A 25752-nucleotide genomic window follows, 5' to 3' on the forward strand; every position below is an offset into this window, starting at 1 on the left:
TTAGTCATTTACACCACTGTGCAGTATTTGATGCATTGCTAAAACACATCACGTCCACCAGTGCTACCATAAACAATTTAGTGTCACTAAGTAAGGTGTGTGTTTTGGTATTAGCAGGAAACTATATGATATCACATAGTGACACAGAGCATAACAAACAGCATGGGCAAAAACAAAAGCTGACGTAGCAAATAGCAACACATCCAATCAAAAGACTCATTTTGAAATAATAACTGCTTCGTTGGCCTAACTTTAAACAAAAAAGAGTACATAACTAAAATAGAAAACAGTAAATAAAACCAGAGGATTGTTTTAATGGGAACCCTTTCCTTGTATTTGTTTTAGTAAAATATCTAACACCACCAAGACTTGTCGCATCTTTAGATTTCAATACACAAAACTAAATTTGTATAAGTTATAGGGTAATTTGTGGTACACATACTATAGTGTGCACTTTCTATACACAAGCCTTTACTAATTGTTCACTAAGCATCATTATATCATGGGCTTGCACAAAACCAGTAATTACATGCCAAATCTATGTGGTTTAATGAGTAAGTTAAAAAAAATTGTTATCAGTTAAACAGAGTAGAAAAGCTACAAATAAAACATGAAATAATTCAAATAACAATGATAATGATATAACATTTTAATAATATACCAATTAACAATGGGTGAAGGCTGAAGAGCAATGATCAGTTGTTGGTAGCATTTTAATTTATAATTATAAAGCTAATGAGTGCAAATGCACATGAATTTAAAAGGTGACACATTAAAACAAGAATAACATGAATTGGGGAGTAGTTAAAATTAAGCACACAAGGGTGATCTTTAATATTGTATGTATTTTAATTTGAGAGATTATGTTCACTATGTTGTAATAATAAAATGGTACTTCCACAAACAATTGAGTGACTAATTGCATGTTAGGAGCACTTAATAAATTATGGTAAACTATAGTCTCAGGCAAACATTTTGACTTAGGTGGTACTGAAAAGCAAAGTAGTTTAATTTCTTAATGTTTGCATAGTTTTCACAGTTAACACCTTGGGCTAAACTATTTTTAGTTTACATTCTAAGAACTTAAAGAGTACAAGATGTGTTACATCAATGCTAAAATATTAATGCACAAGGTAAAGTATGAACTTTTAAAAGGAACATAAAAATTACCAACTGCTATAATGTCAAAATTTCTAAAAAGTTTTTTTTTTTAATTTTGCTTTTAATTTGGCTATTAGAACAAAAGATATAACACCAAAAGACAGTCGTTAAACATGAAATTTAGAGCATTTAACAAGTATTTTTTGCCAATAGAATAAATTGTCTAAATATGTAAAACATATTTTTTAATCCTCAGCTTTTTTCAGTATAATATAATTTGCACCTGTACCAGGTTATGGAATAGCATGTCAGTACACTGTGGCCCCTTGTTTGACAATGTATGTCTTGTCAAACAGTAAAATAAACGAGTTAAAAGGGTTTTATTTTTATTCTTTGCAAAATATGTTTTGCATATAATCAAATATAAACTTAAAAAAATTTACACAATTTTGCCAAGAGAGTTGGTTAGTCATAGACCCAGACCATAACCAGTTATTCTTCAGATAATAGTTAAAATTGAATTAAAAAAGCCAAGGTTAATATTTATTTTTGATCTGCTTGCATAGTTTAAGCTGCTTTGTGACGAAGGAAATTGTTGTTTAACATTCTTAACAATACAGTAAACAGGATGCCCTTTCTATCATTATCAATTTTTTCAAATAAAGTTGTACTTGATTATCATACTCCCCTAAACTAACATTATAGAAGATTGACACTTACACTATACTACTTAAGCCAACAAGGCATAAGCAAAGTCGGTTTTGCTAAGCGTTTACCCATAAAACGACCTGCATACAACTTTCCCTGAAAGAGCATGACGTGCAATACAGAGTAAACTCAACATCTGTATGAATTTTAGCACGGCGCAATTAAATGACAATTGCAGGGGCAAAACCTGCGAGAACAAGCAATCCGGAACAAAGTAATCCGATTAAATATGCTAAGAGGCCAATCACCTTCTCTAAACAACGAGAGCGCAGTCCAGAAATGACATGCTTTGTGTTCGCTTTAGACATCCCGATACACATTGAGTGAAGGGCTAATTGCTTTTCAAAAAAATTTACGAGACAAAGAGAAATGAACGCACTTTTACGTTGTTGGCAAGTTTGAAAGCAACATAAAACACGTAGATTCCAGAGAAACAGCTGTGACAAGTTATCCGTAAAATTACTATCTGACAGTTGACGAGCCGAATCCAATGAGAGGTAGTGTTTCACGGCGAGTTTGTTTTTTCCTGTCGTTAACGCGTTGCTTGAGAAAGAGCGGAAAATATCCTGCCGCCTGTTCGTATAAAACTGTAACCAAGGGTGCATAGCTGTTCAACCCGCGAAGGCAACGTTTTGGCACTTTTTAAATATTTTCCCATACCCTTTGTTGCACAAAGCTAGTCACACAATTGTGAAATCACACTTTTGTTTTTTATAGCTGTGTTTGGCTGGAAAACAGCTTTTACCACCGGCTGCAACCACTATAAAGTATAATTGTTTCAAATTACCGGTGAAACGTGCCATGTAGATGTAGGCCAACTGATAGACAAGGCAATTACGATAAGTGTGGTCAAAGCTCACAAACTGGCTGTTAGCTTGGACATTTGGAAATACTACACGCGAGACCTTGAACGCCGCAGCGGTAAAAACTGTTTTATTTTTACAAAGCCACACCCCTCCTTCACCAGGCCATCCCGCTATAATCTTGAACAAACAAAACAAAGATTTCTTGTGCATATTTAAGCACATCGATAATAACCTCAGCCAAAACGATTTATTACATGTAGCCTAATTTTTAGTTAAATGTTTAAATTATACCGTACCGTAAATTTGGCTTTTTAAGTTATGTATAAAAGTACATGGCCATTCTTTAATACTCCTCGTTTAATGCAGCTTAAATGTAAAAATAGCTTAATTAAGTCGCAAGAGAGAGCTGTGAGCATAGTAATCACAGTCGAGTATTTTACCATTTTTTTTTGTTATGCAAGCACAATATCAATATGTTACACATATATGTATCTTCGCCACTATTATATCTTCGCCACTATTATATCTTCGCCACTATTTTACAGGCCCTTTCGTGCTTTTATAAACACAGGTGTGTGGTCAATGCCCCTCCTATTTGATAACCTTGAAAAAAACTTTGCGGATGTATCGCATTTATTTCGCGCTTTGCATGAATCGATGCCACCTGGAGAAATTAACCTATAGTGATTATACCCAATTTAAGCTGCACATTTGCGTATGCTTCGGTACTAAGCAGGTTTACATCATTATATTTTGCGTCACGTCAACAGGCCTAACTTTACATAAAATCTGAACATGGTGTTTGAACCTCAGGTGCACGACAAAACCCTTTAGGTATCTTTGCGTATAACTATTTAAGCAATTAAGATTTACCTTCTTTTGCTATTTTGTCAGTTGACTTTGCTGCTTTTGGCGGTGGCTTTTAATTCCACTAAATTGGTGCGAAAATGTAACGAAAGCAGAGCAAGAAAATGTGTCTAAAAATAGTGTCTTGGCGTCGTCAACAACACGTTTTTCATGTTTTACTTACTATTGGTCGAACACAAATCAGCTATTTTTTCGGGTTTATGAACATTATTGAAATCCTTAGTTGACATTTTTGTCATTTCAAAATATCAAATAACTATAGATTGCCGAAGAAAACAAAGACTCTGGTTATTTTAGAAAATGTTGTCAAGAGAAAACAAACAGCAAATACAAAAAATAATAGTTTTTTTAATTTTGTAAACGATTTATGTGTATTTTTAATTGTTTTTGAGTTTAAATAATTTTGACAAATTTTTACCTAACGTGTAATTATTTATCTCATAACATCTAAACCAGTGTTTCCCAACCTTTTTTACACTAGTGCCCCCTTGGGCTCAGTATTATTTCATATCGCCCCCCTCATCTTGCTTTACAGTAAAGTATTATATTAATCGTTGTCTAACATTATATTGTCTTCACTTTCGTTTCGATAAGCTGTCAGTGATATTTTAGGTTGTCTAACATACATTCACTATTGGAATTTATACATGCATTATTTCACCAGGTTATGTCATTACCAGGAAAAATTCATATCTTTCTGCACCAAGACTTTAAATCCTTTTTTAGTCGCGGGCCGCAACCAAACTCACAAATGTCTCTGTGGGCCGCGCAAAACGTTAACTAAGAAAAATGTTAGAACAACGGTGAATCAGGCGGGCCTCGGATTTTTTTTATCCATACTAATAATAAAAAGTGTAATGGTGTTTGTTAATGTTGTTTTGAAGTCCTGGCGCACCTGGCGAGCGAAGCGAGCGCGATTTTTTGGGGGTATAACGGCATTTATTTTAAATTTCCTGCTAGTTTTTATTACATTGGCGAAAAAATAAAAAATGTTAAAAAATATATGTCTAATATTTTTGAATACGTTTCCGTTTGTCCGCGACACACTTTGCTGCCTTCCACGTCCCAACGGTAAAGAAGCGCTGATCTAGTCCCAAGACAGCATCAAAACGTAAACAAACTGGACGTAGAAAGATCATTCGCGCAGCGCGAAAAATTTTCGCCCGTACTAAGTTAAAATAGTCAAAAAGTATTTAAAATGGACTCGTGTCTAGTTGTCAAAGAGTCGGCGGGTAAAAGGCCGTACATTGGCGACCCCTGCTTTAAATATACAAACATTTTGCCGCGTATAAAACGGTGAAACGCAACAACAACCAACAGCTTTACATAAGAAAGCCAATTAATACGTAACAATGGTCGGGGAACTACTTCAAGTTCGCAGTACGGAAGTTGCCATTTAAGGTTAAAAGTTACCTACGCCCTACAGTGCTGTTTGTTACTATTTGTATGTGAACTTTTTATAAAATTTTGATATAAGTACTTTCATGTAACGCCCCCTTATGTTCGTTCAGCGCCCCCCCAAATCATGAAAAGACTCAAAACGCCCCCTTGGAACTTGCCAACGCCCACAGGGGGGCGGTACCGCCCACGTTGGGAACCTCTGATCTAAACAAACCGATTTTCGTTTTATAAAGTTGTACTTAGTTTATTCTTTAGGTCAGGGGTCGGCAACCTTTTTTCAGTCGCGGGCCAAATCCAAACTTAAAAAGGTCTCTGCGGGCCGCACATAATGATAACTAAGAATTGTGTTATTAAAATGTTAAAGCAACTGTGAACCAGGCAGGCCTCGGATATTTTTTGCACTTTAAAACGTGTTTAATTACATTTGCATAGGCTTTAAAGCGCAAAGCGAATGAAAAGTGTAATAAAATTACTTTGAGGGAACGCGATAACATTTAAAGTTAATCTAGCTCAGTGTTTGTTAACTGTTTTAAGTCAAGGCGCACCCAACGAGCGAAGCGAGCGCGATTTTATTGGTATACCGTTATATCTTTAAATTGTTTTTATTATATTGCTGAAAATGAAAAATAAAAAAATGTTAAAAAATATACAACCAATATTATAATATTTTGCGCTACATACTTGGCAACTTTCCACGGCGCAACGGTAAACAATCGCTGATCTAGTTGAAAAGGCAGTATCAAAACGTAAACAAACCGGACGCATAATAAACATTCGCGCGAAGCGCGAAAATTTTTCCCAATTACGTAGTTAAAATAGTCAAAAAGTATGTGAAATAAACTTGTGTCTAATTTGTCAAAGAGGCGGCGGGCCGGATGAATTACATCGGTTTATTGTATCTTCATGTGGGCAAAAAAAGTGTTGCCGTGTTTAACGAGTACAACGTTAGTCGCTAGTATGCGACAAAACATGCAAGCTTTGACAGTACTTAATCCGGCCTGCCAAGTCCTTCATTTGGCCATACCTGGCCCGCCGACCGGAGAAGTTGCCCTCCCCTGTTCTAAAATAACCGTGAAAAGTGAAACCTAATTTGGTCGACCTTATTAAAAATGATGCATTCTTGCCTTGACAAAATAATTGACTACTTGAATACAATTAGGCTTACTGTGGAGAGGTTTTAAATTAGTCTATATTTCAGTTGATATATTTTTGGTTATATTACTTAGTAGCCTATACAGAATCAAACTGGTGCATATCGAAAAATGGACGGAAATGATATATTGAACCTGGAAAGTCGTACATTACGCAATACTGCGAAGTTAATTATAATATCGTGAACGCTGGACGTAAAACCATATGCTATAAATGGCTTTCAACTAGTTTTTGCGAAGTTCCAGATATACGAAAGTTTGCACAGGTCCGGCTGTAGCGTCCGGCAACACAACAAAAATTAATATTACAATACGAATACAACATGGTTATGGTTATGCTGTCATGGTCGGTATTGTCTTGTGTTTTTGTTAAATAACTTTACAATAAATTGGTGATGAGCAGAAATTTGCATATACCAATCCAAAACTTCGGTTGTGGACCGCGTTTCACCAGGGAGTCGAACCGGAACCGAACCGGAACTTTATGAACCGGCTTTGGTCCAAATTTTCCTGAACCGTTTTATGTGAAATTCTGAGGAGCGGAACCGGAACTGAACCCTATATTTTAAATAAACCTGAACCTTAACCGAACCCGAACCTGTCAATAAAAGCGGTTCACTCCAGCATGACGTCACAACCTCAATTTTACAGAGTTAATCTATGCCATGTTCGAAATTTTAGGGAAAAAATGAATACCTACTGATTAAACAAAACCTTAATTTTTTTATTTTCCAGATATTTCAATAACGAGCTGCTTGTTTACGTCACATAACTCTACATTTGTTGACCCACATTTTCATCTCATATTGCACCCGAACCGGAACTTTATAAACCGGTTTAGAAAATAAAATTAGGCGAACCGGACCGGAACCGGAACTTTTAAAATGCTCGGAACCGAAACCGGAACTGAACCGGATTCCGAAAAAAATCTTGAACCCGAACCGGAAAAGTCAAACGGTTCGACTCCCTGCGTTTCACCAATTAAGTAGGCCTTGCCGTAATTTAAATATAGGTATATATGTCCAGTATATAGGTGGGATTAAAACGACAAAGCGCTAAAGGTATCCCTACACAGGTTAAAACGTAAACAAGCAAAAAAGTTACTTTTGCAATCGTAATTAAGTTAGCTAACGTTGTACGTTTTAATTATTTAATCCTGATGAGGTCAGCTGGTATTTGGTGCCGAAACGTCATTTTATACTTCGTTTACACCAGAAGAGGTTGTTATGAACGTAATGTTTTAAAATTGCACGTATTTTCGATGAGACTTGGAGCTTAAAAAAAACGAAAACGAGCCTGACAGTAGTGTACATGTGCAAAAAAGGGTTTCAGAAAGGAAAATCTCCCTGCGCCATTGCAAATATTGATTACGGTGCGTTCGCGCATCGAGCATAGTCGACCAGGCTTCCAGCTTTCATGCACGTGCCAACTCTGCTTTAAATCGTACAGTGATCACTGCACAAATTAACACGCCCCGCAAGCTCCGTCCACTTTCCAACGAAAAGCGCTCCATAAACGCTCGAACAACAAAGGTCCGCTGCTGGTTTTGCTGGAAAGCTGCTTTACGTCCGCCAGAACGCTCGCTGTTAACTAACGCTCATGGGGTACGAAAACCTCGCGAATAATGGGTTATCGATCCTGAATGGCGGTTACCCCCGGTGCGCGCGCGACGGTCGTCTTTGCATTGTGACGTCACCAAAGCGACTGTTGAAAGAAGGAAAAATCGCGTTTTTTCTTCCTGCGTTTTCGATCGATTTCGCAGCTTGCTTAAATTAGCGATTAGGTCGGGTTTGTCCCTGGTATTGATTGCCAGGCCGGTCCTGTTGCGCTAATGAATTATTGACAAGTGCGACGGGGCCAGGGCCGGACGTTCAATGCAGCGCTAAGGTGGACGACGGTGCGGGATTGGCTGTTGGTCAGGTTGAAAGTTGTGCTGTGTGTAGTTTTTGTTATCTTGCCGCTTTGGCTGTACGAAAAGCAAATTCGGTGAAACGCTGGTTTAGCAGACAGCTGGCTTTGTTTTGGAAAGAGCAGAAATGCGAGGCTTTAACATTCGGACAGTAACATGGTGTGTGAACCTGCAATCGTTTGTGAGCAGGGTGCAAGGGCGTGCAACACTATTTATAGTTTTACATTGGTCGCCCGGTATTTCTGGTTGAAGTATACATTAGTTCGTTGGGAACTGTTGTCGGAAAAATGGAGAAAAAGTCTAATTGCCTCCTGCGAGTATTTAATGATGTTTTCTTGGTGACCTTTGATTGGTTATTTGGGAAAACGCAAGGCACATGCAATTAACATTGAAAATATGTGAATAGTTAGTCTTAAATATAGATGTGCTGTAGTGTAGGCAACCAAAGGTTATTTGCTAAAACTGCACTTGCAATAAGGTTCGTTCACTCACTTTAAAGGTTTGAATGAAAAATCGTTAATAAACTACAAAATGCAATTTGCCTACATGAAGATACAATAAACAGCACAATTTTTTCTTTTTTTTACATGCGTCAGTCAATTAATGTATTTGCAACAGCAATAGGTGCACTCACAAACGCTTAGATAAGGCAAGCTGTCAAGTGAGCAAGATAATTTTTTCGCCCGCCGCTTTTAAAATGTCGATTTGGCGATAAGGGAGGACATAACCTTTTGGCAAGAAAGGTGCTTCGAACGCGTTTTCCGTTTAATTGCATTTTCCCTGCAGCTGCGACGCTCAAATAAGCCAGTAAAGCGCCGGTGACGTTCGAAATTAAAAGGGTCAAGATAAGAAAAACGCTGGATGCAAAAGGTTGGCCATTTCGTTAAAAATCCCGTCAGGTTTGACGGCATTTCGGCATATATAAAGGCAGACCGCCCTACCAAAGGGCTTTTTTGCGGGAGGTTGCGCAGTGTTTTTATATGCATAAAGCCAAGCGCTTTTGCATGTAGTGCTCACATGCAGAATTTGAATAATTTAAAAAAAACTCTTGTTTCATATTTTTTGGGAAGCGAAGTGTTTATGATTGCTTTTACCATCGTAATGGCAAAAATGATGTTCATCACATCTAATTCTACATAATGCTGCTTAAACTTGTACGTAATGCGTTGTGAAATTGATTAGTTTTTTGGCAAACTTTGTCTTGAAATGAGCCTCTGGAAATTTAAATACTCACTAATTTGTAAAAAAAACAGCTTTGTGTGAAGTTGATTAATGTTGGTTTTGATAACCTGTTTAACTCCAAATTTTTATTCGGTAAGGCAATATCAGTTACAAGGTTGGATTTACATTAACACGAAGCTTACAAATATTAAATTGCTGTCAAAGGTTACATACGATTCGCCATCGAACATTTAGTATAGGGTACAACTTTGCTTTTCATTTTGCCGCAAAATTGCTTTTTAGTATCGTATCGTAGACCTTCACAAGTACAGAACAGGTATTTGTCCGCAATAGAAATGTAGTTTACAATCGAAGTCAAATTAGCCCCACTTGCACAGGAAAGCTTATTTAGAATGAGCTGTTATTTTTATTAGGCTGTATTGGAAGCTTAGTGGCAGCAAACTAATAGTTACTTTTATCAATAAAAAAACAAGATTTTGAACATTTGTTTAGGGTACGCCGGAGTGGGGATAGATTTGAAATGAAAGAGCCCTAAATTTAGCCAAAGGGTTTTTGTTTATGAAGACAGTGTTTCTCAACCTATGGGTCGCGACCCAAAATTGGGTAGCCGTTTAATTCATTTGGGTCGCCGACTGCAGAAGTTCTTATGGTTATATTTATTTAGATTATTAGTTATGAGCAAGTTTTTTTAATTTGAGAAAATTGCGTATGCGCCGTACGAAGACATGGATCATGTCATTTAAATTTGAACTTACTAATGCTAGTTTTCCATGTTTTGTTGGCTAAAGCCTACAAAAAGTTCAGTTAACAGATTAGGGTCGTCAAACTGTTTTTTACCTACGCTGATTATTAGGGGAAAATGTTGAGAAACACTGTCCTATACGGTATTAAGATGAGAGAAGCTGTCAATTGGCATGCAAAACCAATTTTTAGTGGTGTTTTTCGACGTAATTTGCATCTGTGTTTTGCAACAACTTGATTACGACAGAAAGGCTTGGCCTCTTATTGCGAACGCGCTATTTCTATCTTTTAACTCCTCTTTAAAAAAAGCGTTGGAATTTGGCGCGAGTATGCAAAGAAAAAGGTGTGTACAATGAAAGAGCTAGCAGGTTCACCCTGGTACGTTTTACTATAACATTTCGTAGAGTGTTTGTTGTTTTTGAAATTTATTATGAACTTTTTTCAATTGGTGCCAAATTTATGAAGAGAGTTTCCTCCAGGTCAATAACAGTACCGTACAGCTTAATTTTAGTCCCGATTTACTTTTCTTAATTAGCATGTCGTTGGTTTTCATTTTTGCTCTGATTTTTTGATTAGGTTTTACTTCTCTTCGCTGAAGCGTCATGGTGCATAGATAGAATTCCGTATCGGAAGAATATGTTCCGGTGTGGCTGTTTGCACCTTATTTTTTAATTAGTAGTTACATATCAATCCTCAACTCAGCATTAGTGTTTATAAGCACGCGGACGCGTAATTTCTAACGTTTAACTCCTTTTTGAAAAAACAGCGGCTGCATAGAAAAAAATCTATTGGTGGTATTTTTTAATTAATTTGCATCCGTGGTTTGCAACAACTTGATTACGACAGAAACGTTTGGGTCTCTTATAAACATCTTAATGGGTTTCATTTAAAATCACGCGAACGCACAATTTCTAACGTTTAACTCCTCTTTGAAAAAAACAGCGGCCGAATCTGGCAGGAGTATGCATAGCAAAAGGTGACCTCTGAACCAAAGAAGAAGAACGAACGAAAGAAGACGACAAAATGGCGGGACGCGGGAGGCAGGGGTCCGGATGCCCAGATGAGAAGACTCAGATGGGAGGAGGAATAAGATCGATCTCGGTGGATGCAGAGTCCACCTCGACGGAGGACGGGAGCCTTCGTTTCGGCGTGAGGAGCTACCTGCATCACTTCTACGAGGACTGCGCGGGTGCGGCCTTTTGCAAAAGGCAGCAGCAACAGTTGGTGCAGGATGATAAGGTCGAGAAGCGAAGGAAGTAAGTAAGGGAAATGGTGTTTCAGTATTTTCGCCTGGTTAAAAATCAGAGTTTTAACGACTATGGTTATTGACGTATTTTGGACAAATGACCTGACTTGGACTTAAGTCATTTTGTCAAAAATAACTTGGGATTAAATTAAGTGTTTTTCATTAAAATTTATCTCACGCTTTACACAACACTTTTATGTATATTGCGTTTGCGTTATTTTTTAGCTAAATTGTTGCTTAAAATCGGACGAGTTTACCAATTTTAATAGCTTAACAGTTTACCTTTATGTCAATAATATGACTTGAAATTGACTTGCTCTCATAACGACTTGATTGGGACTTGAATTGGGAAACCTAACACTGGGACTGGGACTGGGACTTGACTTGTTATTTTTGCAAAAGACTTGACTTGGACTTTTTAAAATAACTTGTTTAAAACATTGTTAAAAATAGATCAAATAAAAAAGGTGCTATTTGGAACATAATGGTTAATTGGAGTTTGTAGTAAGACGTAATAAGAATAGAAAATCTCATACAGAAGTAGATATCATTTTGAACGTTTAGAATAACTGTTTTTTTTGTTTTTTCAATTTGTCTTTAATGAAACCGCAGAATTTTAATTGATTTGTGCCCCGAAAAAAATAATTTACCTTTCAACGGACGCATTAATAACGCGTTTAATTTAAGTAAAGGTCGAGGCCTATTGGCAGACTTGGACAACTAGATAATTCTAGTTTTCTAATTTAATGAATTAGAGCAAAATCCGGCTAATTTCACTTTTTAGGTGATTATAGGCACCACATATTTAAAAAAACATGAATAAAAAAAAAAGTTACGTGAGGTATCACCAAACTTTATAGCTTGGCGTCAAACCGGAAAAGTTCTTTTTAAAGATCACTTTAATGCAAAATTTGGACAAATACCAAAGCGTAAACTTTTGTATGTAGTTCTCCACGTAAGTTCTAACATTGCCTAACATTGAATTTATGTGAAAGGTCATCCAAAACCCATTCTTACCTGGTTAGTTTTTGGTTACACTTAAAACTGGCTTTCTGATGCAACTGACGCCAAGGCACATATGGCAGTAATCGCTGTTCGGCTCTCATTGGCATTGGTTTGGCCGGTAATACACCGAACACTAATCCAAAAGCCGTGCTTTAACTACGTCATAGTCTGTCATCGCGACATAGTAACCCCGAATCACCATCTTAGATAACAACCGTTATTTGCACGGAACATAAGGGGATTTAAATTCAGATTTATAATCCCGATAATTACGCACAAATCCACGCACAATTTCTATGAGGCTAAAACTAAATCTTCGATTTCCATGATTTTGTTAATGCCATCGACGTTTTGTCCATTTTAGCTCACATAAACAGTAAAAACTATACGAATCAACCACAAGCTCTTTTATCATCCACTCAATCAAACATGGAGGTGTTTCCCATTAATACGATATAGAATTCTATTTTTTGTTCGAAAATTTCAAACACCCTCTGTTGTAATTTTTTAACTTACTTTCACGGCCTTTCGAGGCAAAAAAAAAAATTTTTAAGCACCAAACTTCTTTAATTGCAAAAAAGCGGTTAAAACTTGGAATCCATAATATGTAAATTTCGCGCTCGACTCTTTTTTTAGGCTGGGTAACATTTGGTTATGGGGTTTAAACTGTATTGGCTGGAAAGGGATATGTATATCTAAACGAATTGCAGGTTAGCCATATGTTGAATGGTCAAACAGGGTCACACGAGAACCCTTTGTTGTTCAGACTCCATATGCAAGGGAAGTTGCACGTTTGCAGCACGTTGCGGCAATTCCGAGATTTTCCATCAATATTTCATGGGCGTATAACGCGCGTATACCTGGCCGGATGTTATGTGTACGTAAGCGTTGCCCACGGCGCTTGACATACGGCGAATAGCCATCGGTAAACTCTATCCAGTTGATTCAATTTGTTTAATCAAATTACTGTCATGCAGGAAACGTATTCCCCGTGACGCACGGGATTTTAACTTGTCACTTATAATTATATAAAGGGATGTCCGATAGTTTGGACATCATTCCAAAACCGATACCCGATATTTTGGGTAAAACTACCGCCGATCCGAGCCGATACAAAGTTAGGTCATTGCAGTAGCTAAATAAGCAAAATTGATCAAATTAAAATGTGCAGACCAAGTTTTTTTTCCGGGCTGCTAGACCGAAAATTAGTCGAGCGCCTAAAACCTAGTTGCCTATTGCCGTTATTGTAAACATGACATTTGCTGACTAAATTAATGCGTAAAACGCCCAGTTAGATAGAAAACCATGACTGTAATAATTCACTAAATCTGGTATGGGGTTGGCACCGATACCCTGGTATCGGACGAGTACCAATGTTACGACTTGCCATCAAGCATCGGACATTGAATCCGTTCCCTTATTATTTCCGATATATCTATAAAACAAATATGCCATTGTAAATGAATAGTAATCTGATGAATCATGTAAGTCTATAACGCAACATCGGCGAAAAAACCGTAATTTTCAAAAGAGTTTCAAATTTGCTTCGGCCTCATGCGGTTGCTAATTATAGTTGCGTCCGCGCTAAAATCCAAACCAATCTTTTAGTACTAACCAGGGCACCGCTGTAACTCTGCTTTAAAAGTCACGAGTATGTTCCAACTCTTCATAATGGGAGAGGCACCATACCAGGGGTGTTCAAATGATTTCTGCCATAATCCACCACAACCAAACCTGACAACATGATGATCCACCAAAAACGAATAGTAAACATATTGGACACGCTTGAATTATTATGGTGCTTTATTTATGTAAATGTACCCTACAACATATTGATAAATTTGTAAAACCCAAAAGTGAAATGTGCTATACAGCACCAAGATTTCGGTGAGAAAAATGATAGGTTGGTTTAGACCAGGGTCGACAAGCTTTTTCTAGTCGCGGGCCAACACCAAACTCAGAAAGGTCTTTGTGGCCGCACAAAATTTTAACTGAGAAAAATTGTGTTTTTTTAAGAAGGCAGTAAAGTGTTGGTGCACAGCGCGAAAAAAGGGGTTGTTTGTTTTAAAATTCGAGCCCAAACGTCGTCATACTACAAATGAAAAATGTAATAAAACTACTTTGAAGAGGCGCACGTGGCTAGCGAAGCGAGCGCGATTTTTTTAGGTAGACCGGCATTTATTTTAAATTTCTTGCAAGTTTTTATTAAGTTGCCAAAAATAAAAAATGTTAAAAAATATATGTCCACTATTTTTGAATACGTTTTCCGTTAACGGTAACGAAGCGCTGATCTAGTTCAAAAGACCGCATTAAAACGTAAACAAGCCGGGCGTAGAAAGATAATTCGCGCGAAGCTGGAACATTTTTCGCTCTTACGTAGTTAAATAGTCAAAAAGTATTTGAAATGGAATCGTATCCAGTTTGACAAAGAGGCGGCGGACCGAATGAATTACATTGGCAGGGCGCATCTGGCCCGCGGGCCGTAGGTTGCCGACCCCTGTTTTAGAAACTTTTAAACTTTGAGTTTTATTGTTTATATATGCGTCAGTAGAACAGTGATCGACAAGCAGAAACCTGCGGCCAATGGTTTTGAATTCCATGAAGATACACCCTTCTATATCTTACAATCCTGTAATGGGGTACCAGTATTCCTCGCATCAATGCCCTTTACATGCAGTTGAACTCATTGACAAAAATTGACATTTCGAGGTTTTGATCAAACCTAGTTGAACCAAATTCAACGCAATGAAATATTTATAGCCTACCACAACCAATGCACTGATCAGTGGCCTGCGGTTCGCGTCTATATTCAATCACCGTGATGTGTAATTATAGCGATTTCCGATAAGCCGTAACATATGGCCAAAAAACAGAGCTACTTATATGACGCTACTGTAATGCTCGTAGTATGATAATCACCATTGTATTTTTAACAAACAAGTTGTACATTGAAATAAATTGTAATTGTGTTTAGGCTTTAAATAATCAGATATTGAACACTACCTTGTAGGTTCAAAAATACATTTGGGAGTTCAAGTTTACAACTTAACAATTTTCTGAACAGATGAGAATATGTGTTTTATGTTTTTTACACTCTTTTTTGAATTTAGGACTGGTCGTAAGTTGTTTATGGGCACAATATTTTATCACAATACTACAAAGCAAAACAGACAAAAACGGTATTGCAAACAAGTCATTTTGAAATGACTTCAGTCCCAGTCAAGTCATTTGAAAAATAACTTAAATCCAAGTCAAGTCATTTGTCCAAAATACTTAAGTCAAGTAGAGGTTTGAAAACAGTGACTTAAGTTCACTTGAGTCAAGTCATTGCAACACTGACAAAAACCGACAAAATAGTTGGAGATTTTAAAAAGTACATCAAAAAATATGAAACGCAAAAGAACACTACGATTTATCTACAGAAGAAAGCGTCTCATGCTGTGTGTCACGTGCGTAATCGGGCTGCTATTGGTTCTCGCCGGACTCACGGTTTTCGTCACAAGCCTCGTGACTTCAAACGGATGGGAGGTAATTTTATTCTTTATTAAACTTTTTGTTTCAAATGCTTTTGAGTCTTTACGACGGTTTGCTACGAACGAACTAATCAGCTTAGCGACTTGATGTGGATTTATTGCGCTTTTTTAGAAAAACATTTTTTTCCATTTTTTTTATCTATTTGCGACCTATCGCAGTTAACTCCGCTGATAAGTCTTTTGGTTCTGGTAATTATGTTTTTAACGAAGGCCTGGGTGCCTTCGTCAGGTAGAATTACAACAACCGCGTTTCCCAAATGTATTAGTTTTATAATCATTTCTGCTTCACCTACTTGAACTAATCCTGAATTGCTCAATGAAACGGTCGATTTTAATAAATTGACTTGGACATTAAAGTTTTCAAAATGACCCATACAACTGCACCACATAGAGATCTGTGTAAAACTTTAGAACGACCATACTTGCTAAAAGGCGAAACACCTTAAAATCAGTACACCGAAAGCCATCGCAGACTCACCGATTCTGTCGTTTAATGATGCAAGCAGGGCAGAGTTGAAAAACAACTGGCCTACAGTGAGGTTCGAAATCACGTCCTCTAAGCCAGGGTTTCCCAAACTGTGTCCGCGGACCATTGGTGGTCCGCGACGACTGCACAGGTGGTCCGTGGAGATGACAAGAAACTAAAAAGTCGAAACATACATGTTGTACAGTACGCACTCTTTCATATATGATTGCCGCAGTTATTCATAACTTAATAATTTCGAAGGCTTTTGCTATCCAGTATCGTAAATCTTACTTGTTGCGCCTTTGTTGTAGTCAAAAAGTTGTTTACGAAAAATTCTCGTATTCCTCGTCTATGACGTAATAATATAATACTATCGCCATTCGGAATTTGCGATTTTGTTGAGATCATTTCAATCGTTTGCCTACGCAAAAGTTAGTGAAACGAAGCAGAAAGAATCAATGGCATTCGTCCTATTGATGTTGTCAGTTTCGTAAATAATTAAAGTTCAGTTTTATTTATTATTTGCTTTGCATTGCGGTCCACGAAAAAACAGATTTACAAATAGTGGTCAGTGGTCCAAAAAAGTTTGGGAAACCTTGCTCTAAGCTACACAGTCTCATGGAGGAGCGAATCAATCATATGTCTATGCTTGTTATATTATGTTAGTAAAAGCAACTTCCTATTGAAGGGGATCTACAATATCATTTAATGATAATGAATAGTTGTTTTTCTAGCCTGTCTAGTTTTCATCATTGATCGTCAGATTTGATTAAACTGCAATGGCTTTCGGTGTACTACTGATACGTAAACCGTAATCTTTGGTCAAAAGAAGCTTCAGAAGGGCTGGAACACAGTTGTTAACACATATTTGTGTGTGTATCTTCCAACTTAAAGCTTTCCTATCATTTCAACAGAACAAATCCAAAGATGAGAGCGGACTTTCAACGTGGGATTCGGGCCAGCTGCTGATTTGTGGGGCGGCCGTGTTTTGTGCCGGAGGGGTGGTCGTTTCCATCTGTACTGTTCTCATAAGCCTCGGCGTGCTGGAAATGAAAAAGGAAATGATGGAAGCTGAAATCTTTCAAGTGAGTAAAACGAGACATTAAGTTTGTGGAAATGAATGTAAAAAAACAAAAATGGTTTCCAGAAAATTGACATATTGGTTTCCGTTTATTTTCCATTCAATCAGTTTGTCGAATTTTTATTAAAAAAACGATTTTGAAATCAGTACGCAGAAGTAGAACAAAACCAAGTACCTTCAAAATCTAGAAGCTTCTTCATATCAAAATGCTCCAATAAGTAATCGTTTTGATATTAAATGTCAAAGCCAAAAAGGTCGAGCAAATCGATACCATCTTTATAAAGACGTTTCATACGCACTTGTATCATCATCAGTTAATTTGTGATATATATATACAAGTGTGTATCAAACATCTTTATCAAGAAGATGTCGATTTACTCGACCTTTTTGGCTTAACAATTTATTATAAAGCTACATTACAGATCCATGTTTAATGTACCTAAGAAATCTTTTTTTTTTAAATCGAAAAACGAAACGCGAATGTATGAGAGATCGTACGAACCGAGTGAATCGCACAACTATAGTCATGTGGCTAAATGAAATATGGTCTCACCTTGAATTGCCAGGAGTGTTACACATATCGTGCGATTGACCTAAGTGCGATTCCATATTTGATCTGAACACGATTATAGAATTCTAAAAGATGACTTTAGTCGAGGAATTACAAGCTGGCGTCATTTTATCAAAAGCATAACATAAAATAAGTCTCGATTCAGTTTAGTTCAAATTATTTGCTAACAAATCGATATATTTTTGTTCTTTTGAAACAACATTCATAGCGAAAACCTGAAACAGTTAAAAATAGGAAAACCTTGTACATCCCGACAAAGACATACGTCCAACTGTTTCATTATAAACAGTGACATATGGCCGAAGTAAAACCCGACGGCAAGCGTGCATATAGGCAAAACACGCCCTGGCTCCACCTCAAGAAAACATCTTGTATTTTCGTCTCGTTGTTTAACTGGGTCGATAGGAAAGATGAGATATATGTTGGCACCGACGAATCACGTTAAATCTCCCGCAACGAGAAGCTAACACGATAGGTGATCGATTTTTTCTTGTTTGGCTGCTGCTCGTTCGGCCTTCGCAAGCCGTAGCGGCTATCGCGTTGTGACGTCACAATGTCTGTCAACAAGCGCTGCTGTGACGACAGATTCTAGAAACTTCGATCGATTTTTGGGTTATGTTGTTTGTATGTTGCCGGGAACGTAAAAGACTGATTACAACTGTCAGTAGTTGTTAGTTTTTTTGCGCGGTTTTACCACAACGTGATATCCATTTGAAAAATATTGATTCTCGAGGGTTTTTGAGCAGACGAAAATACTTATTTCAGTGGTTCTTTACCGGGGTGCCATTTCTAATGCCTAAGGGTCCAGAGAGACATTTAGGACTCTTTAAGAATCCGTTTTTTGATCATCTCTTACAATTGTTTTGTAAAGATTAGAGTGAAATAAATCCAATTATAACTTCCTGCGTTGTGTAGAGTTGATGTGTGTTGTTCCAGTTCCGTTTATTGTGCCATTCTAGTGAATTACCAACAGGAAAATCTTGTAGGGGCGCCGCAATCTATTTGTTATTTCTGAGGAGTTCCGCTATCCGTAAAAGGTTGAGAAACACTAACTTATTTTAATGTTAACTGTAAATGTAGTAATTTTTTGCTCAAAGGTTAACTACACAAAGAAGAACAGTATTTATAGGCTTGTTTCGTTTGCGCTAGATACGCTTACTGGCAGGTTTGATTGTTCTCAGGCCAATTTTATGTTGCTATGTGTTATTGACTAACGATGAATCAGTCAAGCCAATGACTTTACTAAAAACAACAACTCAAAATAATTATTTACAACAAACTAGCCTAGGAAAGACTAATCGAAATCTACAGCGCTGTAAACAAGTTATTTCAAATAAATTAAGTCCCAAATCAAATATTTTGCTAGCAGGTCAACCGATTCAAGTCATTGAGAGGAAAATAACGCGCAAACTATTGAAATTTAAAGTTTTCAGCTTATGTCCAAAACCACAGCTAAAAAAATAACAAAGAAATAACATACGTAGCGTACCAAGGTCTGTAGTTAGAGGTAAGAGGCACTGGCTCAGGAGACGAGAGCCGACGGCTGCCTAAATTCCTTAGAAGTCCTAAATCTGACTCCAAAGGAACAGGCCGCTAAAATACCTGTCCTTAACTTCCTAAACTCTGGACAAAGTCACTTTACTCAGTAGATAATTGCCCGTTGAGTATTCACAAATCTCAGAAACACAACGATGTAACGAAGCGGTGATTCAAACCGCAATTGGACGGATGCCTGCGAAATGTTGAAAGCGCACAATTCGGCGTTAGGTCACGCGTCAGTGAACAACGGTCACGTGTACAGTGACGTCAAATTAGGCAATATTGAGTAAAACTGCATGTTAAATGCTACACATGTACCAACAAACTGTTTTAAATGAAACAAATGAGATAAATAACACTTAATTTTAATCCAAGTCATTTTGCCCAAAAGACTTGAATCGTGCCAAGATGTTTTACCCAAAAGAGTTAAGTCATGTCAAGTCATTTGAAAAAAGGAAAGTGCGTTTAAGTCATTGCACCACTGAAAATCCGTCAATCTACGTTTCTGTACAACATACTAAACTCAAGCTCTTTCATAAACGTTAGATTGTTTTTGCAGCAGACCAGATAGCGCTGCGAAAAACAACAATATCTGCTCACAAAAAATTGCAGGTACGTCGCGATTACCGTATTGGGCTGCTCCCAATTGGCCTGCCGCCACACGGATTAAAATCACCGTGTGCTTGCATAACCAACCGCTCGTTACTCTGTTTATGAACCGCCAAATGCCGTATAGCGGGGGTCGGCAAACTTTTTGGCCCTGCGGACCGGTTTAAAACTATAATTTTGTTCCGCGGACCGGTTTTAAAAAACAACAAATGTTCAGTAAAGGTAATTTATTACAACATTTTTTCAATGGACAATTTAAAATACATACGTTTGTTTGTAAAACTTTCCTGCCTAAACAACAAAATAATAAATCAATTTGCAATGCATTTCATTTGGCCACAGCACACTGGTGTGTTTTGAACCTCACGACTGCTTAATACTAATTCAATTTTTTCTCATACCAATCAACCATGGAGTATGTTTGAACTAAAGTAAAGATGCTTTGAATAGAAAACAACATTTAATTGTTTTTGACTTATTTCTAAGTTTTTTGGCATTTTACGTACGGTTTGGGTTTAAATCAAAATTTTAATCTGGCAACCCTTGCTACGGACCGGTGGTTGCCGACCACTGCCGTATAGCATGTGCGCGTGCACGACTGGTGTATGAAGTCTATAACCAGAGTTACTCGGGGGTCTTTGGCAAGTTTTCGAATATTTCCTAGCCCCAAAAACGCTCAAAACAATTTGCAGTTCGACCTAAATCTTTCTTTTCGCTAAGTATAAATTTCCAACACACAGCAACTTTTTTAGCTGATTCGAGGTTGAGTTTGTTAAAACGGATTGCATGCTTTAAACAACTTGAGAAATTGACCCAAAACAAGTTGAATTCTTTTTAGTGGTTAATTTGATTTTACTTTTGTTCAGGGAGTCGAACCGGAACCGAACCGGAACTTTATGAACCGGTTTTGGGTCAATTTTTTCCGAACCGTAACCGAACCTGAACCGTTTTTTATAAGATTTTAAGGAGCCGAACGGGAACTGAACCGAATAATTTGAAAGTACCTGAACCTTAACCGAACCCGAACCTGTAAACAAAAGCGGTTCGCTCCAGCATGACGTCACAACTTCTATTTTACAGAGTCAAGTTACGCCATGTTCGAAATTTAAAAAAAAATATGAATATTGAATAAAAAAATCGTTAATTTTTTTTATTTTTTAGATATTTCATTTTGAGTTCCTGTTTTTTTTTTAATAAGTCACGGAACTTAGATTAAATGACTTACAAGAACTTAAATTAAATGACTTACAAGACTTGCAAAAAAAAAGATTATTCTCTACATTTATCGACCCACATTTCTAGATTTAACGCAAATTATAATGTATCTGAACCGGAACTTTATGAATCGGTTTTGAAATAACGATGTTCGAACCGGAGATGAACCGGAACTTTTAATTACTCCGAACCGAAACCGGAACTGAACCGGATTCCGAAAAAATCCTTGAACCCGAACGGAACCTGAACCGGAAAAGTCAAACGGTTCGACTCCCTGCTTTTGTTGTCTTGAAAAAATAACACCTAAATAGCAGACATGCCCGAAAATTCCACATCTATGAAACCCTAACCGATCGGCCTATTTTGGTTTGGCAAAAGCAAACGCCCCGAACCACCCTACACCAAACCTCCTTTGACATAAAAATCCGCTTTAGTAAAAATGCCTTTCGAAACTTTCCAGGCAAATTGTCGGCGCAAAAAAATCGTTAGTTGCAAACTCGTTTTCGCCTTAAGCCGGAAGCCTAAAGACTGAGAAAAGGAAAGTAAGCCTGTCGGTCGATTGGTAGCAAAACACGCCGAAGCAAATCAATAGTTCGTCGTCTTATCAGCAAAGCGTATATAGTGCAAGTCCATGAGAGCTTTGCTTGGCATCGGGGACCGAAATGACGCCAACAAATAAAATGTGTTTCTTTCGTTTCGTATATGGACAAAATCGGTCACCTTGCGATATTATTAAACAAAAGTATGTTTGGCGGTTTTGTCGCCTACCTTCCAACAACATTGGTTGACAACCAGGTAAAAAGATCGCCAAGGGGTCCTTGGGTGCACTGAAAGTTGGTACATTTATTTTTAGGATGTAAGGCAACAGTAGAGGTTTTTGTCACTATATTGCATTTTAAGGTTATTCCAGCAATAACTGTGGGCGTACAAAACTTTTAGTTAAGCCGGTCTTTCAAAAAATATTAAAGTTTCGTGTGCTTGATAATGTTTTTAAAGGAATCCGTGACAAAAATAATCAGAAACGTTACTGTCCTAACGATGTTTTTGCTATACCCAGTTAATGTTATAGTTTGGTCGAGGTTAGGTGAAATGAGAAATAAATATGCTGACCGGAATTCAAAATCTGCCACATTTGCTTTGTGGTTTCAATTTTTTACACCAATGTACACAATGTACAATAGGCCTTCTGCTGAGATCCAGGCGTTGGTAAAAATAGAATATTGAGCGACTGCTGTTAAATTGGTTAAATCAGTCTCGGGCGTTGATGGGTCCATTGGGTTGCTTCAGCTGCCTTTAGGATTGCATTGTCGGCTTAGGACCAAAATAAGACCAGTATTTCTATTACAACCGTTGTTAAATATAAATGCACTTACTGCCAGTGAATGCACTTAAGTCAAGTCCTAGTCCAAGTCATCAGTTGCGTAAGTCAAGTCCCAAGTCAATATGAGACTATGAGAGCAGTTGTCATCTCCAAGTAAAATCACTAATATCAACATAAAACGACAAACTGTAAACTTATCTGATTATTATTATTATAAAAATATCAGAAATCAACATGCAGCAATCCAATTGTTTCAAGTGCAAAACTTGAGATAAATAGCAAATTAAAAAAAATAATGTTTAATGAAAACAATATGTTTAACCCAAGTCATTTGACTTAATAACTTAAGTCAAAGTCAAATCTTTTTTTCATAAGCCTTGAGTCAAGTCAAGCAATTTTACCAGAAGACTTAAGTCAAGTCAATTCATTTTACATAAAGACTTAATTCAAGTCAAGTAATTTAAAAACAATAACTTAAGTGCACTTAAGTTAAGTCATTGACTTAACTCATTACAACACAGCTTACTGCCTGACAACCATGTAGATTAGGCTTTACTTGTAGCTGGTTTACACACGTCAAGATTAAAGTGTTTTGCTTTTAGGTTAGCGCAGTCGGATCAGGGCTAAAAATAAGACCACGGTGCACAATTGGTACAACAGTTTTTATATTCAAAATGCACTTACATCCCTACAACGTTTAAATTCTAGGTGGGTTGCGCACGTCAAGATAAAGTGTTTTCGGTACCAATTGCAAACTGAGCTGACTGTCTCTCCCTTATATTAAATGCAACGGACGGCGTCGTTATCTAAAAGTAATTTGTTGCGTTATACGAACCCAGGGCATTTCACGGTTTAAATGGGAAGCCATCTGAGTTGATCGCAGCCTGCTTCCGTGTTAATCGAATGGGCCGCCGAAAGCAATCCGACGGCGCCATTACATTAACAATTAATGAGCGCGCGGCTTTTAATGTGCTAAGTGGGAGCCACCCAAAATTTATAGGCCCGTCGGACAACTTGTAGCACGCTTATTAAAAAGACAAGTGAGTTTCCAAGTTGACAAAGGGCAATTCAGGAGGTTCAAGCTAAAAGTTTCGCTGCCCCTTTCAAAACGAGGGCCCACAGGAACTAAACAAACACCAGAAATGCAGTGACGAAGTACCGAATAACAGGATCTAAACGAACGTTTTGCCAAACCGAAATAACGGACCAAATTTGGGGGTCTTCTTTCGATTATAAAAACATGGATAGCATAAAAATGTTGTAACTGTCGTTCATTGTAATCCGACTTATCAATGGGCCTGTAATGACAGGACTTTTTACAAAAACAGTTATTAAACATTAAAAATCTTTTTTTAGATATTACAGAAATTATATTTCGCCTTATGAATAGGCGCCATCAGTTTCCTTAATTCTATAGATCGAATATATATATTTCTGTAAAATTATAAGAAATTATTTTATGTTTTATACCTGTTTTTGTAAACAGTCTTAACATCACAAATATGAAATGAAAGCAAGAAGCTTTCATTTTATTGTCTGCGGGAAATTCTTTGCATCCGAAAATGTTTCAGCTGAAATCAATATAGACACAATCAAAAAATCAAAAACAGGAACACGTTGTTATAAAAACTAATTGGCCAGCGCTTGATTTAGCCTAAAATTAGCTTTAACGTTTGTAGCTTCAAAATCGATTTGGTCATGAGATTTCGAGGGCGGCTCATGCACATGGACTATGGGCTATTCTATGGTCAGCCAATCTACTGATTTGATCGATTATTTTTTCTTTGTCGCAGCTTTAGTCTAAATTGGGAGCTGTGATTGAGTCTCTTGCTTTTTGTGTGTTCATCGTTTTGTACGCGGATTGTCAAAATCATTCCTTTGTATAACACAGTTTTCATCATGGTTAGATTGTCTTATTACAAATTTTAACAGTAGGCCTGCATATGTTAAAAACAGCAGAATTGAATCAATTTACATTTGTCATTGTAATTGATGTAATTAATTACAGGTTTTAATGCAATTGTAATGGAACTGAAATAATATTTGGCCCAAATCTGATACACAGTCATTAATACTAATACGAAAATTGCTGTATCATCATTATTATTAACCTTAGATCCTGTGTATTTTAGAGTGTCTGAAAATCAAATGACATTGCATTTTGACGTCGCAAAGATTTGCCACAATCGTTTTTCATCGCGTCAGTGAGTTCATAAGATTTATGAAAGTGTAAACTACACAATCTCTCTTCTGTACTTCAAATGTCAAATGGTAACTACCTCCGATAACATTTTTTATGATTTTAGGAGCGCTTGTGGAGAGGCAGAACTTCCTTTCACCTCGAGCCCTCAACTCCCCACAATTATGACGTCACGGCGGTACAGCCCCTGGTGCAAGACACGAAAGGCGTCGAGATGCCCCAGCAGTCCGGATGTACCACAGTATCCTCGCACTGAACGTATTTGTCCGTCGTTTTTTCCTTTCGGTTTACCATTACACCACTTTTGCAGCAATTTCTGTCGCTTGTTCTGTTACGATTACAAAAATTGTGTGGAAAGTGCAGTCAGTTATCGTACAAAAGGCGGAATGGTTTGTTAATTACCAGGTCAATGGGGATAGTAAAGTAGTTAGGCACTTCTCACATGACAACCTTGTCAAATATCAGCTTTTAGTTGTGTTTTAAAACTAAGAATGTTCGCCACACCTACTTAAAATGTTGCTTCACTTTAGTTCTAAACAAGAGCTTTTTGGACATTGCAAAAATAAAAGGCCAACCCATAATTTGGTATAGACAAGTGTGTTCAGTAGTGGATATTCGAGATTGGGAAATGACATAGACAACAGGGTTTTCTTAACGGTACCCCAAAATAACAAATAAACACTCGAAATCGGTATGCCAAATATAGTTTTCTAAATATTATTGATTCAGCGTTGCAAAAAACTGATTTATAGATAAAACTAAAAAGAAGTTCTTTCTGCACCTAAAACAAGAGTATATCGCAGCCGATCCGAATCTAAATCTCTGAAGTATTTTTACCCATAGTTGCCAATATAATGGGCGCTTTACTATCTTAAAGTAGTACACTAAAACACCATTGGAAGTTTATCTTTTGTAATGTCTTACAACATTTTGGTCTCATTACCAAAAAAATAAATAAATATAAACGTTTCAATTTAAAAAAAATTCTCAAGGGTATCATATTTACGCGTATCTAATAGCCTATTGGTCGGAAAGCATAAGCGATGCCGCTCTAACACAAAGAGACCACCGAATGAAAAAACTTTGATAAAAAGCACATT

The 25752-nt window shown here is 37.2% G+C and overlaps 1 protein-coding gene across 1 annotated transcript; it reads left to right on the top strand.

The window, feature by feature from the left end:
- Nucleotides 1-10838: 10838 nt before the first annotated feature.
- Nucleotides 10839-24953, top strand: LOC146157335 (uncharacterized). The gene is made up of 4 exons (XM_083388463.1): nt 10839-11122; nt 15540-15645; nt 17031-17201; nt 24759-24953. Exons 1-4 carry the CDS (start codon nt 10890-10892, stop codon nt 24906-24908), a joined length of 660 nt encoding a protein of 219 aa, XP_083244589.1. The 5' UTR covers nt 10839-10889; the 3' UTR covers nt 24909-24953.
- Nucleotides 24954-25752: the final 799 nt, after the last annotated feature.

Source organism: Ascidiella aspersa, chromosome 4 (assembly GCF_963924565.1).
Source record: "Ascidiella aspersa chromosome 4, kaAscAspe10.2, whole genome shotgun sequence".
Taxonomy (NCBI): domain Eukaryota; kingdom Metazoa; phylum Chordata; class Ascidiacea; order Phlebobranchia; family Ascidiidae; genus Ascidiella; species Ascidiella aspersa.